Source organism: Antechinus flavipes, chromosome 3 (assembly GCF_016432865.1).
Source record: "Antechinus flavipes isolate AdamAnt ecotype Samford, QLD, Australia chromosome 3, AdamAnt_v2, whole genome shotgun sequence".
Classification (NCBI taxonomy): Eukaryota; Metazoa; Chordata; class Mammalia; order Dasyuromorphia; family Dasyuridae; genus Antechinus; species Antechinus flavipes.
The window spans coordinates 466,630,132-466,649,380 of record NC_067400.1 but is presented as its reverse complement, the minus strand read 5'-3'; the positions used below and the strand labels follow the sequence as shown (position 1 = coordinate 466,649,380).

The window sequence follows — 19,249 nt, the reverse complement described above, 5'->3', positions numbered from 1 at the left end:
AAAGGACCATTTTCCAAGCATATGCCCAGAGTACTGTCCAATCAGTAGTTAGCCTCAAGCACTCAGCAGTCCTGACCTCAGTGCATCAACCCAATAGTTTCAGCCCTCTATACCTATTGATGATTAAACTTGCTATTCACCTTCAGATGATGTTGGTGATACTGTCTTTTGTTCTTGAAGAGGACAATGACATCAGAGAAGTTATATCATGATACGCAAGTGAATTGGATTTAAGTTAGGAAGGGCTGTGCAAAGTCATCAGCCTATATTTTCTCCTCCAGAGCCATCTGGGTCCAGTGGCAAGATATAATCAGGACAACTAGAGATGGTCCTGGATGCACTGGGAGACCATGGTCTTTTTAAGCTAAGATATTCAGCAGGTCTTATTTTGACAGACAATGCCTAATTCAGGGATTAAGGTTTTTCTATCCTTATAATTAAGAAATGAGGCAAAGAGTGGCCTCTTTTACTTAATAAAAAAAAAAAAATCTGATAAATGAAACCTCACAAGATTATCTTGGGATTCATGGGCCTGCATCATGTCTTAAACTCGTATCACTCTGGCTTTCATTGACTAGCCTCCTCCAACTAAAGAGGAGGTCCTCCAGACCAAGAACAAATTAAAGCTTGTTTTTTTAGACTTAGATAATGTAGGAATTTCTTTTGCTTGATACATATTTGTAAGAGAGTTTATTTTTCTTTCTTACTGTGGAAAGGAGGGAAAAGGGAGAGAATTCAGTATTGAAAATAAAATAAAAATTAATTTTAGAAAAAAAAGAAAAATAAGTAAACAGTAATCCTATAAATTTAATACTCTGTAGTTTAAAAAAAAAGACACTTAAATTTTAGAGGGAAATTTCGTTTATAGAATATGTACACAAAACTTCTAATAATCTATACATCTGGACAATTTTTTACCTGTTCAAGTTTCTTGAAAAGTGGATCTCTATAAACTCCTTCTTTGGTGATACCTACATCAGATTCAGCATCAATTTTGGTATTTTCCCAGTGGCCCAGAGGATCTTTGCAGATTAGTAATTGTGTCTTTTTAGGGTAAGGAAAGACTGCATTTGTTTCATTTGTATCTGACTTTACTCTATCAGGGCTTTTAGAATCCAAGATCTGTTCTTCATGAAGTGAGTCATCACTTAGAAAACTACAGCTGTCTGAAAAATCTGTACTTTTAAGAGTAAAACTATTGGAAGTATTTGCTTTTAACTGATTCTCTCTCCCCATTTCCAAACTAGAAAATCCACGATTCAATATCACACCAGCACGGGAAGGGTTGGACATCCACTGAGCTACAAAATTCTGCCCGCTATTTAATTCTGAAGAAGTGGGCATCAGGAAAATTGTAGTCTGAAGCACTAATAAGTTAAAATAGTGCCAAAGCTCATGTAGCATACAGCTGTTACATCTGTCTGTTGATATTCAATACCTGTAGAGAGAAAAACATCAATTAAAGGTTACAATAGAATACATCCAGCGCCATCATATGCTTGTTTAAATCCTAATCTTCAAAACACATTTTTGATGCTATCCCTTTCACAAAGGCTTCTTCTGAACTCTCAACTGCCAATAACTTTCTGAAATAGCTTATCTCTTTTGCTTGAGCACTCCTATTAATATCTCCCTTTCTTATTTGTAGAACAGTTTCCTGGGTACAAGTTATTTTTCCCTGCTTCTAACTATGAATTCCTTGAACTAGGGATGTTTTTCCATCCATCTAGCTCCAGTGCCTTATAGATAACATTCACTTAATAATGTTTGCATAACTGAGTCTATAAGAAGCTCCAATAAATTAAATATACTCCTGAAACTGCAATCCATTATGAAAGAAAATACTATAAACCAAGAGTATGTGTGCATATGTATATACATACATATCTGTATGTATATACATACATACAAATATAAATATCTGTATTTATATCTATATATACTGAGTATGTATATCCACATACAGATATTCTTTTGGTATCTGCAAACCATTATGAAAGACTAAAGTATATACTATAATAGTAGGTATGCATGTACATATATATATTATAGATTATATATGTGTGTGTTGTATATTATACAAATATGATCTGGACATAGTATACAGACATAGGGCATAAATGTTTATATTTATATGTACACATTCATTATATATATAGATTTACTTGAAGATATTTAGTTATATGTCTATGTATATTTGTATACATATGTATATATATACACACACATATACATTTACACACATATTTCCACAAAGTCCTATTCTGAAGCTTCATTATAACAACCCTAATTCCAGGAGACTTTCAGCAGAGTGCAAAACCTTAAAAGTTCTACCACAATGAAAAGGCTTCAAGCATGGTTCTAGCAATGTCTCCTTAGATTTGATGTTTCATGTCTACTTAAGACTTGATGAAAAATTTTTTTGCCAAAAAGACCCTAAATTCTATACAGCTCCCTCCTGATTTTGCTGTAACAGTAGAATACTGAAAACAGAAGCAGTTGGTGCTACAAATCAAACAATGCTTAGACCATTTGTGAAAATTAACTTAGTTAACTTCCAAATATTAAAACTGATCATTTGTGTTTGATGACCAAAGATTGAATATTTTACTAGAGGAACTGAACAGTATCAATTTGATATTCTCCCTTTAGAAACCACAAAGTTTGTAGCTAAACAACAGGTGGCTCACAGAATTGAAGAGACAAAGGCTTCTGCAGGATAGGTTTTTTTGTGTACCTAAAAGCTGAACGAAATTTCATTTCTTGGGGCTTTCGGTCATTTCATTAAAAAAAAAAAAACAACCTGTCATAAAAATAACTAGCTTATGTACCAACTTCTTCCTTAGAGAATAAAATACTAGAGCCATTTTATGAAGAATTCATTCAGAACTTCCAAATTAATTCAATCTATCTCAGGTAACTGGTACAAAGGCGAGTACAAGAGAAGCAAAGAAAATGTTGAAAAATACAGTTCAAGAGTAAGAAATAGATCAAACACTTGTAGACTACAAGCCTCATATCTATACATCATAAATACTTTGAGAAAAGAACTAGAAACAATGGATATGTGAAGTGCTGAAAAAAACAATATTTAAATCAAAAATATAATTGTTGTTTTAAAAATAAGAAACAATTTTTTACTGAAGTGGGAATCATTCCCAAATAAGCAACTGATATTAAAGCACACATTTAGTACTAAGAATAATAAATTATTATTACTTATGTTTAACATTCCTTGAGAGATGCCCTTTAGATGAACTTAAAATACATATATGTCATGCCATTTAAAAATAAATAGAATTGCTTTAAAAGCATGTAAGGAAGTACTGTTATACTATGTACCAACATTTACTGTATTAAAATCTGCATCCTTTTATCATTCATACACACTCAAAAATTGGCCTTTAATATGTATAATTCATCTTTAATATATCATTAATTTAAAAGAGTAATGATATTCCAGTAAAAGTAAATCTTAAAATGGATTGAGATAGTCACATGAAAACAAGTTTTAAAAGCAAAAAGTGAGAATGAGAAACAAATTACAAAATTATTTTGGGACACTGAATTCTAAATTAACACAAGTTCCAGAGCAGGATGCTATTTTCCATCTTTGTCATCTCCTCCAAAGTGAAGCCTTTCCTGATCCTTCCTCATTCCTCCTGGGAAAATTATGTGTTTGTTTTTTGATTTCCTGATATTGTCTCCCCCATAATAAAAAGTAAACTCCCTAAGGACAGGGATTTTTATTTATGTGTCTTGTACCTCCAGTGCCTAGCATACAGAAGATGCTAAATAAATATTTGCTAAGATTTAATGTTATCATTGTTTTGTTCTAAAACTGTATTTCTGTCCATTTCACTGTTCCACCATTTGAATCCTAAAAAGTTAATTACTTCATGCAATTATGCTAAAAGAATTGCGTTCACTTGTATAAATTATTTCCTGAGGCGGGGAGAATGTAGCAACTATCTATTTTACCTGAAGAAATGGCCAGTTTGGCATTGTGAAGATTCAGGATGCAGGAACTGGAAATAAGTTTACAAAAGACAAAGGAGCATTATAACCACCACCATCCCAAAAAAAGGATGGCATGAAAGCCCCAACCAACTAAAATTAAGGTCTATATCTGGTACCAAGAATAATAAAATATCACATATTTAACATTCCTTGAGAGATGCCCCAGTTAAAATGAACTTTTAAATACATATTTGTTACAAATTCATCATGACATTCTCAGTACATATACAGACATGGCTATCTATACATACTGACTATATATATATATATATATATATATATATATATATATATATATATATATATATATATATAACCCTGGGGGAAAAAGCAACCTTTAAAAAAAAAAAGTCAGTGATTGTAGTATCCTCTCGCCAATCTCTCAAACTGCTGTCAACATCACATCTTCAAAATCTAAATGGTACAGAGAAATTAAGTTGCTAGTTTAGAAAAATAGTAATTTTTTTTCTTTTCTTTCTTATCGATTTAAAAGCCTTGAAACCGATCACAACAGTTCCACGACCATCGACATCAAAGGATAGAAAATGACCCAAAGCTACTTTTAAGGGAACAAGGTCCCTGAGGAGACTTAAAAGCAGAAACTCTTTCAAAACCCCCAGAAGTCAAACCCTCAAATAACAACAGCTAAAAGTATTCAAAGATAGTTGAAACAAATGGGGGGTTCAGTGGGAAGAGCGCCCCCAACATCCTTAGGCCACGGAGCGATCTTCTCCATCCCCCAACCCCTAACCCTCCCTCAGAGCGGGCTCCGGGGCAGCAAAAAGTCTCCGAGTTCAGGTTCCCTAGGACAGAACTATTTCTGCCTCCTCCCCAGCAAACTGGGGTCGGCTCCCCCGGACCCCCACCTGCAGCCCCAAGTTACCGGCGTCCAGTGCTCTAGCTGTTCAGTCCCCTTTCCAAATCGCGCCAGAGCCGCCGCCACTTCTAGCGCCTCCCTCTCCATTTACAAATGAGCCACGGCCTCCGCTGGAGCCCTACCTCCAACTCCTCCGGGAGCCCCACCTACCAGGACTCCGAGGAATCTGGGAAATGTAGTCCAACTGTACCTTTGGTGTCCTGGGCACAGGGCTCCTCTGGTCGACTATTGAACTACAATCCCCAAGAGACACCCTTGAGAGAGACGTTACTGGTCCTTGACTGAGTCGAGGAGCTTCTTCCGCTGCTACCGTTTGGGGAGATGGGGGTGGGGAGAGGAGATGGGGGTGGGGAGAGGAGATGGGGGTGGGGAGAGGAGATGGGGGTGGGGAGAGGAGATGGGGGTGGAAAGGAACGGAGGTTGGCTTCGGAGATCGTGGTCCCTTATCTTTGCCGGAGTTGTTTTCTGAAATAAAGTTATGTAGTAGAAATTTGCTTTAAGCAGATGCCTAAGAGCCAAACGTAATCCAAATGACTAGGAAGCTACCGAACCTGAACTTTGGGGCTGGATATTTTTGCTTATCTAGGCAAGGCAAAGTTATCGACCTTCCAGGAGCTGACTATCCGTAGGATAATAACTGATGTTTCTATGATATTTTAAAGTTTCCAAAACACGGTCTATGTATGTTATTTACTCATTAAAGCCCCTTAACAAGACTCTGAGGTAAACCCGAGAGGACTGTCCCCATTTTAGAGATTAGGAAACTGATGCCCAAAGCATTATGAAGAGACCTGTCCATGTTATTCTGACCCGTGTCCTAGGAGAGATTTGAAGACTATGTTTTCCTCTTCTGAAGACAAGAGCTTTTAATGTGCCAGGCACTGGGTTAAGTTCAGGGGGTACATTTACAAAACATAGTCCTTACCTTCAAAGGAGCTTACATTCTAAATGGGGAGGAGTAAAACTCTCTTTCCAAGGTTTTGTTGTTTTGATTGGTAATTTTTTTGCTTACGGAGTCTGTCAGTTTGGGTGTGGCTTTTTGTTGCTGATTTGGGAAGGATCCCTTTTTGTTTGGGCTTCGTTCCTTAAGGGCTGAGCCCTCTTTTAAGACTTCCCACGGGGTGGGGTAGGGAGGGTTATGTATCTAAAAATTCACCCTCCCTTTCCCCCCCAAAAAAAAAAAAAATCATACCAATTATCTGTTTGACAAGTAAATAAAGTTAGCCTTGGCCACCCAGTTCTTAGGTTATCTCATCAGCTCCCAAGATTTCAGCTATCAATTACCATGCAGATGATTCCCAGTTTTGCCCAGGCCAGGACTTCTCTCCTGACATTTTCCGCTCTCACATTTCCAACTGCCCACTGGACATTTCGAACAAGATGTACTGTAGACAACACAGCCTCAACTTAGCCAAAACGGAACTCATTCTTAACCCCTAAAACCTCTCCTCTTCCTAACTTCCCTATTACTATGGAGATACCTCTCTTCCTAATTTCTATGTGTTACCATCCAGTCACCGAGTCTCACAACCCAAGGGTTCTCTTCAACTCGTCACTCTCATATCCAATCATTTGCCAAGTCCTGTATTTATAATGCTGTTTTCTTTCCTCTGACATTACCATTCTGGTACAGGCCTTTATCACTCAATACCCAGACCATTGCAGGAGTCTGGTGTGTCTGCCTTTGAATTTCTCCCCACTTCAGTCCACCCTCTATTCAGTTCCCAAAGTGATCTTCCTAAATCAGGAGTCTGACCAATGTCAACTCATTATTAAGCCAATGACTCTCTATTTAGAGTTTCTGTCTTCTTAAGCCCTCCATAACCAGGCCCCATTCTGCCTTTCCAATCTACTCACTCCTCTCCTTATGCTCTTAGGGACTTTGCAACCAATGATTACGGCCTCCTTGCTTACACAGGTCTTTACACAAGACTCTCCATCTCCTAACTCTGAGGATTTTCACTGACTGTCCCCCATACCTAGAACTCCCTCCCATAGACTGAATTTGTATCCTACTTCTGACACTTTCTATCTGTGCAACTATGGGCAATCGACTACCTGGAGCTCGGTTTCCTCTTCTTTAAAATGAGGAGGTTGCATTTGACAGACCCTGACCCCTTCCAGCTCTAAATCAGTGGTCTCTGATATATAAACATTTCAACTCCATCAAAGGAGGACATCTGTCTGAAGAATCAAAACTCTTAGGCATATGTTTTTCAGGTTCCATCTGGAGGAGTTAATTTACTGGGGTCATCTGTTGCCCCACCTCTGCCATTTCTTCTCAGCTTAGTGGGATGGGAGGGGTGGAGTCTGCTCCCAAGCTTTGTCCCTTTCCGTTTTCTAAAAGCAAGCTGACAGGAAGTATTCTGGGAGGTGAAAGGGAGTGTTCACTTTCAGTTTTGACTAGAGTTCTTTGTGTTTTTCTTGTTCTGTAGATCAATCTTGAACTTGGAACCAGAAAACTCTCGGATCTAGGGGCATAAACCCCTCTGCCAGGTGTGTATGAGCCTATCTTTTAGCTCCATTCCGTCTATTTTTTTCCCTGAGTTAAACTTCCAGCCTTGTCTCGCTCTTTGCAGCTGCTGTTCTGCTCTCCTTTCCCAGGCTGCGTTTGCTTCTATTTAGGCTATGATAGTTGGCTTTAAACCACCACCTTCTCCTCTGATTGATTCCTCTTTAAGTTCAGGTGATAGGTTATTATTATCTTTTAAATACATCATATGTTTGAGGTCACTAGGCTCTTAAATACTTTCTCTTTAAGAAGATCTCTTAAATTCCTATAATCTGCTAAGTGATATACTTGTTTATTTTATTTTCAAGTGTTAAGAGGAAGTGAGGAAAAAGGAAAGGAAAAATTTGCAGTTAATAGAGTAATATGAAAATAGTCAGATTGCACATTTCACATGCCATTTTGTTGCTCTTTAAGACATTTCAGTTTTGAAGTTTGAGGAGACCTGAAGTGAGATATTTTATTTTACTGTTTGTTGAGTACCCATTGTGGGAATATAATGTAAACTATCTGTCCAGTATAATCTTATATATGTGTATGTATACATGTGTTTGGGACAAAAAGACCTACCCAAATTGACTACTACAGAGATCACTCACAGAAAGCAGAATTATTTATTAGAATCTCAAGAAGCAGACCCCATCCTGGTCTGCGAGCAAAATTTCACAGCAGGATAGGGCCAGAGCCTTGAAAATGCTTACAACTTTTGTACATTTCAGACAAAGAACCTCCAAAATCTCACCCTCTATATGTTGTGATTGGTCACATAAATCTACTATTCTCCTAGTTGATCAGTGGAATGTAGTAGACAAGATGATATACAGCTTCTTCAGCCACGTAGTCCAGACCTTATCTAAAATCATGTGACTCCGGAGAAGCCGCAACTGAGGCCTATAAGGCTTGATCTATTTTAGAATTTGTAAGTTCTTCACCTTTTCCCACATACATGTATATGTCTTTCTATAGAAATTTATATGTGCACATGTAAACAGGGGAGGAATTGGATTAGAAGGTACCTGTGAGGGATGTAGAAGACCCTTACTCAAAATGATTACTCAGAGATCACTTAGTAGAAGGCCGAAAAGTTGTTTATTAAAAACCTCAGGTGGATGAGCCATCCTATCACGAGATAAGTAAGAGAAAGATCCTGGTAGGAGGGCTAAAGAAGTAGTAAAGATACATAGCTTTTATACAAGAGATTACATCACAAGTAAGAAAGCATTGAGAAGGGCAGGGGGAGGCATTTAATTGGTTGTTGCTATTGAGATATTGGAATGGAAGGTTTCTGTTTCCCCCAAATCTCCTGATTTCTAGGAAACAGAAAATCAGGCCTTCAGACTTAATCAAGCAGATAGTGGTCCATCTAATAGACTAAATATCCATAAATGTCAAATAATGATACATGTCATCAGCTCAGGTTAAGTAAATATATTTATAGCTGGCCAAGGCTCAAGTAAATAGGGGCCTGCACATATTATACAAGTCATAAGGGAAACACAGAAATAATGAAAATAAAATACAGAAAAAGAATTCATACATTCCTGCAAGTTCTTCACCTTATCTCTCTATTCCGTACAGTTCCCTCCAGATTCAAAGTAGTATGGGTTTGAGTTTTGTTTGTTTTTTCATTATTAGTTGCCTCTTTTAGAAGCAGTTGGAACCTAAAATGGAGGTTGAGATAGCCATTAGTTCCTTAACTACTCTGTCTGTTAGATATCAGGGAAAATTGTGATTATGGGAGGGGAACCAAGGGAATGTCATGTTGAATAAGAGGTAGGAAATGAAATTTGGCCTTATCCTGATGACTGATGGGAGATTACAAATGTTTTTCTCCTGACTCTTCCATTTCCAGTATTACTCTTCCCTCTTCACCAATCTCTCATATTGCATTTATTTTCCTCTTAACTTGGAGGTCTTTCTACCTCTTAATTTAAATTTGTGTATGTGTTAAAGCGGCTTCTGTTCACTTTCAATTTAGAGTATGATTCACTAGATAGCCACATGCCTCACCCTTTCCTCTACACTGATTTTTGGCAAATCACAGTGATGAAAAAATAACACTTTTACCCTCTTTTCTTCCTTTTTACACTACTATATATTCCTTTTGCCATCCCTGCCTTTTCCTATACTCATAATTAATCTACTTCCAAGACCTCTCTTTTCTTATTTATCTCCTTGATGCCCTTTGTATTAAAGAACACTGGTTTTTCTTCATATATTAAAAGGTATTATTATTATTATATCATCATCATCATCATCAATATCATCCTACTGTTTTCATCTGCTCCAATAAATTTACCTTTCTAACTTTAACTGGGCTCTTCTATTTGAAGTTCAATTTCTATTCAGGTCTGGTCCCTTCATCATAAGTGCTAGAAAGTTCTTTATTCCATTAAAGATCCCTTTTTCCCCTTGTAGGATTATGCTCAGCTTTGTAAGGTAAGTTGAGTGTAAAACTTTTTTTTTTAACTTTTGGAACATTGTACAGTATTACAACATCTTCTTAGATTTTAGTAGTTTTCAGATCTTGTGTGATCCTGATTGTAATTCAAAAGCTCGCCATCAATCAAAAAACATTAAGTACTTACTTTCTGCTAAGCACTGGTATTATGCAAAGTACACAGTTCTTGATCTCAAAGAGCTCACAGACTCAGGGAGACAACATGAAATTAACTATGTACAAATGTGATATATGCAAAGTAGAAATAATTAATAAGGATAAGGCTCTTAAGGGAAATTGTGGAAAGCTTCTTGTTGAAGATAGCATTTTAATTGTGCATTGAAGGAACTGAGGGAAGTATAAGATTAGAAAGTTGGAGAAGGCAGATTATGAAAAGCTTTTGAGTGCCAGAGAATATTATATTTGATTCTGGAGGTGATAGGGAAGCATTGGAGTTTATTAAATAGAAAGATGTGATCATCTTACCAGATGATCAGATTTGTGCTTTAGGAAAATCATTTTGGCGTCTGAGTGGAAAATGGCCTAAAGTGGAGAGAATCTTTTTTTTTAATTATAGCTTTTTATTGACAGAACATATGCATGGGTAATTTTTACATCATTGTCCCTTGAACTCACTTCTATTCCAACTTTTCCTTTTCCTCCTTTCACCTTCTCCCCTAGATGGCATACAGACTCATACATGTTGAACATGTTAAAGTATATCTTAGCTACAATATATGTGTGTACATCTGTATTGTTCTCTTGTTGCACAAGAAAAAATGGATGCAGAAGGTAAAAATAACCTGGGAAGAAAAATAAAAATGCAAGTAGTGCACATTCATTTTCCAGTGTTTGTTCTCTGAGTATAGCTGATTCTGTCCATCACTGATCAATTGGAACTGAATTGGATCTTCTCTTTGTCGAGGATATCCACTTCCATCAAAATACATCCTCATACAGTATTGTTGTTGAAATGTATAATGATCTCCTGGTTCTGCTCATTTCACTCAGCATCAGTTCATATAAGTCTCTCCAAGCCTCTCTGTATTCATCCTGCTGGTCATTTCTTACAGAACAATAATATTCCATAACATTCATATACCACAATTTACCTAGCCATTCTCCAATTGATAGGCATCCATTCAATTTCCAGTTTCTAGCCACTACAAAGAGGGCTGCCACAAACATTTTTGCACAAACAGGTCCCTTTCCCTCCTTTAAGATCTCTCTGGGATATAAGCCAGTAGTAACACTGCTGGATCAAAGGGTATGCACAGTTTGATAACTTTTTGAGCATAGTTCCAAATTGTTCTCCAGAATGGCTGGATCTGTTCACAACTCCACCAAAAAGGCATCTCCTCCAACATTCGTCATTCTCTTTTCCTGCCATCTTAGCCACGCTGACAGGTGTGTAGTGGTATTTCAGAGTTGTCTTAATTTTCATTTCTCTGATCAATAGTCATTTGGAACACCTTTTCATATGAGTAGAAATAGTTTCAATTTCTTCGTCTGAAAATTGTCTGTTCGTATCCTTTGACCATTTATCAATTGGAGAATGGCTTGATTTCTTATAAATTAGAATCGATTCTCCATATATTTTGGAAATGAGGCCTTTATCAGAACCTTTAAGGGCAAAACTGTTTTCTCAGTTTATTGCTTCCCTTCTAATCTTGTTTGCATTAGTTTTGTTTGTACAAAAGCTTTTTAACTTGATATAATCAAAATTTTCTATTTTGTGATCAATAATGATCTCTAGTTCTTCTTTGGTCACAAATTCCTTCCTAGTAGTGAGAATCATTTAATATAGATGCTAAATAGCAATCTATTGCAATAGTCTTGGTATAAAGATAGCTAGATGATTCAGTGGATAGAATGCTAGGCCTGAAGTCAAGAAGACTTGAGTTCAGATTTAGGCTTGCTGTATGACCATGGGCAAGATATTCAACTTATGTTTGCATATGGAAAAAGAAATGATGAACCACACCTGTATCCTTTCCCAGAAAAACTCTCATAGACAGTATTGGTGTGATATAGTCCAGGGATCTGTAAAAAGTCAGATACAACTGAATAACAACAGCCATGAGGAGATTAAAGACCTACACCAGAGTGATAACAGTGTCAGAGAAAAGAAGGAGGCATGTTTGAGAAATTTTATAAAGGTAAAATTGTCAAGATATGGCAGTAAATTGGATATGGGAAGTGAGAGTGAGGAGTTGAGTATGACACCTGCTTTTCAACCCTGAATGAGTGAGAAGATCATGGTATCCTCCATACTAATAGGGAAGCTAGGAAGAGGAGACAGTTTTAGAAGAAAAATAATGAATTCCATTTGGAGCATATTAATTTTAATATGTCTGCAGGATGTCCATTGTGAGAGAATTGAGTAAATTGGAACAAAGTAGTGGTGGGAATTGTGTAAACCACACTGATTCCACCTTGGGCCTCAGTTTTGGAACTAGCTCAGTTCCCTTTCTATTCATTTATGGGTCTAGTCCAATTTATGAGTGTGAGAACATTTCATTCAGCTGTGGAAATTGGGAAAAAAATCTTATTTCATTGTTTGAACTTAGCCTTGTGTGACTGAGAAGCTGGACCACTTCTACCTTTTGCTTAAGATACCCTCAACTAAGGACCTAAATTATGCTGCCTAGAAATCTGGTCAAATCTAAAGAGTGACCCAAGAAGTTTTCTCACATCTCATATCTCAAGCAGCCCTTATGTCTTAATCTGAAAATTAATCTCAATCAATTATTGTTTCTATATTTCTTTGTTAATTCACAGACTCTTAAAGGGAAAGGGACATCTCTTTTTCTAATTTCAAGAAATTGCACCTGTTCATTCTTCTCTTCTCCCAACTTGAAAAGTCCATAATTTTCGTCCAGTTAGAAATTAGACTATCTAATGTTGTATCCTGGTTAATTCTTTCCTTTTAATTAATTGCCCTTATTTGATTAATTATTTTTAACATATAAAAATCTGTCTTCTATATTTGGGTGCAGTCCTAAGCTGAAGAAGTTGGTCCCAGTTTATTAAACAATTGGCATGCATTGATTAATCAAAATGTTAAGAAGCTCAAAAATTTAATTTCCTCAGTCATTTAATGTTTCGTCTGCCATAACATTAAATTTAATATATTTTTAGGCTATCTAGTGTGAGATGTCTAACTGACAATTAGAGATAGGAGATTAGTGTTCAAAAGAGAGGTTATGGCTGGATAGGTAAATCTGAGAGTTATCTGTACAGAGGTGATTAATGAATCCAAGAAAATTAGTGAGATCACCAAATGAAAGAGTATACAGGGAGAGAGAAGAGGAACCAGAACAAAATCCTGAGGGACACCCATAGTTACCAGACATGACCCAGATGAATTGCTTCTTTTTAGTTTCTTACACTATTTTTTCCACTGATGTGGGAGCTCTGGGTTTTATCTATGACATTCCTAGAATTTTTTCTTTTGAAGTTCATTTCAGAAGATAATCAGTGGATTCTCTGTCTTTATATTGTCCTTTGCCCTCATTGGAACATTTTTCTTTAATTATTTAAAAAAAAAAAAAACAAAATGATCTTGCTGTCAGAGTCCAGTGATCTTCAAATTATCTCTCCTTGACCTTTTTCAAGTCAGTTGTTTTTAATATCAGATTTTTTCTTTTATTTTTTTTCTTTTAAAAATTTTATTTTAATATTTCTTGCTGATTCATGGACTCATTGATTTCTGTTTGGTCTGTACTAGTTTTCAGGAAATCTATTTTCTGTGTAAAGTTTGTCACTTTCTCTTCCCAGCTAATTCTTCTTCTTCTAGTTCTTTGGTCCACAACTTTTATTTTATTTTTAAAGCTTCTTACTTCATTTCTCCTAGGTAAGTATTCATATAATCTTTGTAAAAGTCCATTTTTTCCTTTAAGTCTCTTGTAGTTATTACAAAATCAGTGCCTCCTGGTTAGGGATCTCTAGATTTGCAATAATTCTTGCTACTTGTCAGTATATTCTGTGATTTGTTCATCTCTAGCTTTAGATCTTGAGTTGGACCTTTGTGCCAAGGTCAGGTTACTCATCTTTTATTATTTTGAGTGAATTTATTATATATTATAGGGTGTGATCCCACTCTAAGTACCTTCTTATTGCTCCCAGGGTTAGGCCTCCTTGGATATTTGAGATTAAAGGTGTTGGATCCTCCAAGTCTCTTTCTAGTATCTTAGGCATTAGGTGTTCTTTAGGCTCTGGATCTGGGCAATCTGAGTGCTGTAACACCATTCTGGTCACTGGTAGCTACCCACTACAGCTCCTCAAGACTTCAAGACCCCTACCCAGGGTCTTACTGACCATTCATGGTCTTTCTAAAGGAAGCATTCGGCTCTTGCTGCCTCAAGACACAGAGCCTTTTAAGTCCATCTCTTTTGTCTCTAGTCACTCTGGGAGTGACACATTTTACTAATACTGGCTTTATTGATGGAATTTTTTCTCTTGCTCTTAGGCTTCTGCCGGACTTTTTGTCCAGTTCTAGGATGGAAAAAAATATTTATTCTAGTTTCTTATAGCTTTCTTGATTATTATTCAGTATTTTGGTGAAATAGGTTTAGGGGCGATAGTATAGCTACCTCCCATTTAGGCAGCCATCTTAGCAGAGAGTACCACTACTTCTTAGCTGTTCATAAACCATATCTTTAGTAATTCATTCTAGAATTTGCCAGAAATCAAAGTTAAAGAATACATATATTAATTTACTGCTTCCATGACAACCTACCACTAACACTATACATTCTAAAGAGAAGCAAGTAAGCCTCATTCTGATGTCCTGAATAATTCTACCTTGAAGATAGACTACATGGGAGATGACTGTGAACTACTTCATAGAATTCCCAATCTCTCTATATTTTTGTCCTCCTGCATTTTTGATTTCCTTCACAGGCTAATAGTACACTATTTCAAAGTCCGATTCTTTTTGTACAGCAAATAACTGTATGGACGTGCATACATATATTGTATTTAACTTATACTTTAACATATTTAACATGTATTGGTCTACCTGTCATGGGGGGGAGGAAGGGGAAGAAGTGGAAAAATTGGAACAAAAGGTTTTGCAATTGTCAATACTTAAAAATTACCCATGCATATATCTTGTAAATAAAAAGCTATAATAAAAAAAAAAAGAAAGTTAAAAAAAAAAAAAAGATTGACTACTTTAGAAACTGACTAATAAGACTTGACTCCAATAATTTGAGTGACAGTTTTATTAGTGGACAGATTAAATTACACTTAGGGGGTCTCTAGAAGTACCAAACATGGCTAAATTGCTGATTACTATTTGTAAAAGCTTTAAAATCCCTCACTTGATTCTACTATTCCTACAAGCTAGCATTCTATAATTTTCCTTTTCTTCTTGGTGAAACTCTTTGTGAAATCTATATATCTTAGGTCCCTCTATTTCCTAACTTTTCATTCTTCTAAACACTTTGCTATCTGGCTTTTGACCTCACCATTCAACTGAAACTGCTCTTTTCAAAGTTATCAATTATTATATTGTTAAATCCTTTGTTATTTTTTCAGTCTTCTTCCTTCTTAACGTCATCTTTTTCTCTTAGATACTCTTTCCTCTCTAGATTATTATGACAGAACTTTCTCCTAGTCTGACCCCTCTTTCAGACTTTTATTTCTCAATCCTCTATGGGTAGTGTTCTTCCTCCCCTCTTCTCCTAACACTCCCCAAGATACTTTAGTAGATAGACTTTCTTCTCTTTTCCCTGTTTATATATTTCTCTTGGTGATTTTATCTTTATGTCCTCTCTATGTAGATGATTCTTACATCTTCTCATACTTACTCTCCTGATCAACAGTACCATATTACTAATGACTTTTAGACTTCTTAAACTTGATGTCTCAGGAGCATTTCAATTCAACATGTCTATTTAGGTCTAATCATAAATGTTATTATTTTATCATTATATATTTTATTATTTATTACTATTAAAATATTATTATTATTTTCTTTTTTCTTTGATCTCTTTGGGACATAGAGCTAATGGTGATATTCCTGGTTCAAAGGATATATGTTCAGTTTTTTAGCCCTTTGGTTATAGTTCCAAATTGTTCTCCAAAATGACCAGACCACTTTATAATTCCACCAACTGTGCATTATTGTTCCAGTTCTTTCACGCCCCCTTTTACTTTTGTCATTTTCCTTTTTCATTATGTTAGCTAATTTGATAGATATAAGGTATTACCTTGGAGTTGTTTCAAGTTATATTTCTCTAGTGATTTGGAACTTTTTTCATATGACTTTGATTTGATATGCCACTGATTTCTTCTTTTGAAAACGGCCTGTTCATTTTGTTTGATTTTTTACCAATTAGGGAATGACTCTTATTTTAAAATTTGACTCCGTTTCCTATATATGAAAAATGACATCTTTATCAGAGAAACTTGGGGAAATTTCTCCCTAGTTTCCTGCTTTCCTTCTATCTTTATTGCATTGGTTTTGTTTGTGAAAAAAGTTTTTAATTTAATGCAATCAAAATTATCCATTTTACACATTCACAGAAAGTAATCCTATGATCCTCTTTGTCTCTTGTTTGGTCATAAGAGCTCTTATCCATTGATCTGACATATAAAATTTTCCATGCTCCCTTAATTTTTTTATTGTGTCATCCTTGATGTCTAAAACATGTTATCCTTTTTGACTTTCTCTTGGTTTTGAGATGTTGGTCTATGTCCACCTTCTGCAAAACAGCTTTCCAGTTTTCCCAGCAATTTTCCACAAATGGTAAATTAATGCCCCCAAATCTGAAATCTTTGCAGTAGCATTTTTTTTTTTTAATTGGAAGTAGCCAGGGTTAAATTGCCCAGAGTCACACAACTAGCAAGTGTCTGAGACCAGACATGAACTCAGATCTTACTGATTCCAGGTCTGGCGTTCTATCTACTACACTACTTAGCATATTCCTGCAATAACATTTAAATTTTTTTCTCTAATATTTTCTCTCCATACTCTAACCTATCTTTCACTTGACTACCAAGATGACATTCCTAGAGCACAGGTCTCACTACGTAACCTCCTGCGCAGTAAATTCTAGTAACTCTTTATTACCTCTAGAATCAAACATAAAATCTTCTTTTTGACACTGAAGCCCTTCCTAACCTGTCACATTTCCACCTTTCCAATCTTCTTACTCTTTTTTCCCTTCACTCACTCTGGAAGCCATCAGCTTTTGCTTACTTGTTCATCCTCACACAATAAAATCCATGTTTTGGTATGCTTTTCACTGACTGTCCCCCATGCGTAAAATGCATTCTCTTCTCCATTTCACCTCTTAGCTGCCAGCAAGTATCAGCTCAAATCCCACTGTAGGAGGTCTTTTCTTGTCTCACCACATATCCTCCCCACCAAAGCCTACTTCTGAGTTTACCTCCCATTTTCGTTGTATATCTTCTATCTTCCTAAATATTTTGTTGTCTCCTCAACAAAAGGAGCGCTTTGTGAGCTCACAAAGAGCTCATTGAAAGTTTGAATTGTGTTGACCTTTTTTTGTAACCCTAGCATTCAGTATAGCAATTGGCTCAGAATAACTGATAAATGCTTTTAGATTGAAAGTTTTTTTTTTTTTTTAAAAAGCTATGATTTTACAAATGAAAATAGTCCTATGGGAATAGAACTAGCATGCCAAAAAGTAACTGTGGGTGTCAATATTTATTGCCTATAAGTCAATAACTTCACCCTGGTATTTATTTTTTAGGTCTAATCATAAATATTTTTAATAGCATCTACTAAGCAGTATTTTAAAATATATGTAAATATAAAAGGGTAATTAGTAATGTGTATAAGGCTATAAGATAGTTGAAATCAACCATCTTTGTTAAATGATTTTTGAGAAATCAAATTATAATTATAAGAGGGAAGGAGATGATAAAAAAACAGCAATTCACAAATTTTTGGTCTCAGAACTCCTTTACCCTTTTAAAAAAAGAATAAGTATTCTAAAAAATTCTTACTTATGAAGGTCACTTTATTTTTTTTTTTTTAAAATTTTTTAAAAGTCATTTATTGATATTATTAGAAATTAAAAAGATCTTAGCATTATTTTGATCCTATGGAACACATTTTGAAAACTGCTAAAGTAAGCCACTAAAAGAAAGATTTAAACTTGAATTAGATAAGTGCCCTCTATTTTCATTAAAATTATTTAATTTTCTAAGAAACAATTCATATATAAAAGATTCTGAGATACATTAAAGTAAATTTAAATTTTCATAAGCATCTCGATCATTTCTCATCAAATAACACCTTTAATGTTTGAATTTTTGTGGCTCATTCATTGCTAAAAACATTTCTCTAAGTTAATCACATTTTAAAAAGTCTTCTTAACTAAAAGGAGATAAAAGATTAATTGAATATATAAAGTATAATGAAAGGAAAGACCTACCTTTCTTCCTTATAAACCCTGTAGAATTTAGATTTTTTTTTACTGTTTAAAATAAAGATAAATAAACAATCTTGAATAATGTCACTGACCTTCATCTGAAATTTGTTACATGTCCTCATTATAATCTTATTAGAGACCCATGTGTTATTTTTAATTCAATAGTATATTTGACACACATCCCAAAGGTAAATAGAAAGTACAGGGTGATAAGTAAAACTGGTGAAGGCCAAGGACCTGTTCCCTACCAGAACTTTGGACAGATCCCTTCCCCTCTCTGAGCCTTGGCTTTCTTACTTATAAAATGAGTAGGTTAGACTGAATGACCTTTATTGTCCTATCATACCACAACCAACACATTAGTTTATAATTGTAAAATAGCAATTTTTGTGAAGGTAAAATGGATGTGAGATTCAGTGTGGATATGTTTTGCACATACGGCTCCACCCAAATTTAATATAATAATTCTCATGCAGAATAGAAAAAATGAAGCAAATAAATTTATAAACTCTGAGCAAGTTCCTTTTCAGTTTCTAAAGCAAAACACAGTTCACTTTACAAAAACATTCTTAAATGTTGAATTAGACTAGCACTTGCCTTTATTTTTTAAAATTAAAATAATAATGTATATTTGTGTATAAGATATTTCTACATTATTTATATTTATTCATTTATTGATTTTTTAACATTAATTTTAAATTTTCAAAATCCATATTCTCTCCTTCCTTCCAGCCCCTCCACCACTCAGTGAGAGGGCAAGCAATAAGATACGCATATTATGTGAAATCGTACAAAACATTTCTAGATCAGCCACCTTACATACATAGAAAGAAACAAAGAAGCAAATAGACAAAAGAAAGAAAAATAAAGTAAAAAATATGCTTGAATATATGTACTCAGAATTTATCTCTGGAGATGGACAACATTTTTCATCATTTGGAATTATTTGGAATTATCTTGGATCATTGAATTAATCAGAATAAGTATGTCTT

The 19,249-nt window shown here is 35.3% G+C and overlaps 2 protein-coding genes across 7 annotated transcripts in view; one reads left to right on the top strand and one right to left on the bottom strand.

Annotated features, from left to right (window-relative positions):
- The window catches only part of CENPJ (centromere protein J), a 44,815-nt gene extending 39,817 nt beyond the window's left edge, over positions 1-4,998 (bottom strand). For 2 of the 3 annotated variants that reach the window (XM_051986620.1, XM_051986622.1), the window contains exons 1-2: positions 4,904-4,998; positions 919-1,438 (exon numbers count right to left, since the gene is read on the bottom strand). In XM_051986620.1, the coding sequence (XP_051842580.1) occupies positions 919-1,404 (486 nt within the window). In that variant the 5' untranslated portion in view covers positions 1,405-1,438; positions 4,904-4,998. Of the gene's footprint in view, positions 1-918; positions 1,439-3,981; positions 4,150-4,903 lie in introns of those variants that run through there. The other variant, XM_051986623.1, reaches the window with a different exon arrangement.
- A 2,263-nt stretch (positions 4,999-7,261) lies between these two features.
- Positions 7,262-19,249, top strand: part of PARP4 (poly(ADP-ribose) polymerase family member 4) — a 135,908-nt gene continuing 123,920 nt past the window's right edge. For 3 of the 4 annotated variants that reach the window (XM_051986615.1, XM_051986618.1, XM_051986617.1), the window contains exons 1-2: positions 7,262-7,393; positions 18,990-19,240. The gene's annotated coding sequence lies outside the window, so the exon portion shown is untranslated. The remainder of the gene's footprint in view (positions 7,394-18,989; positions 19,241-19,249) is intronic. The other variant, XM_051986616.1, reaches the window with a different exon arrangement.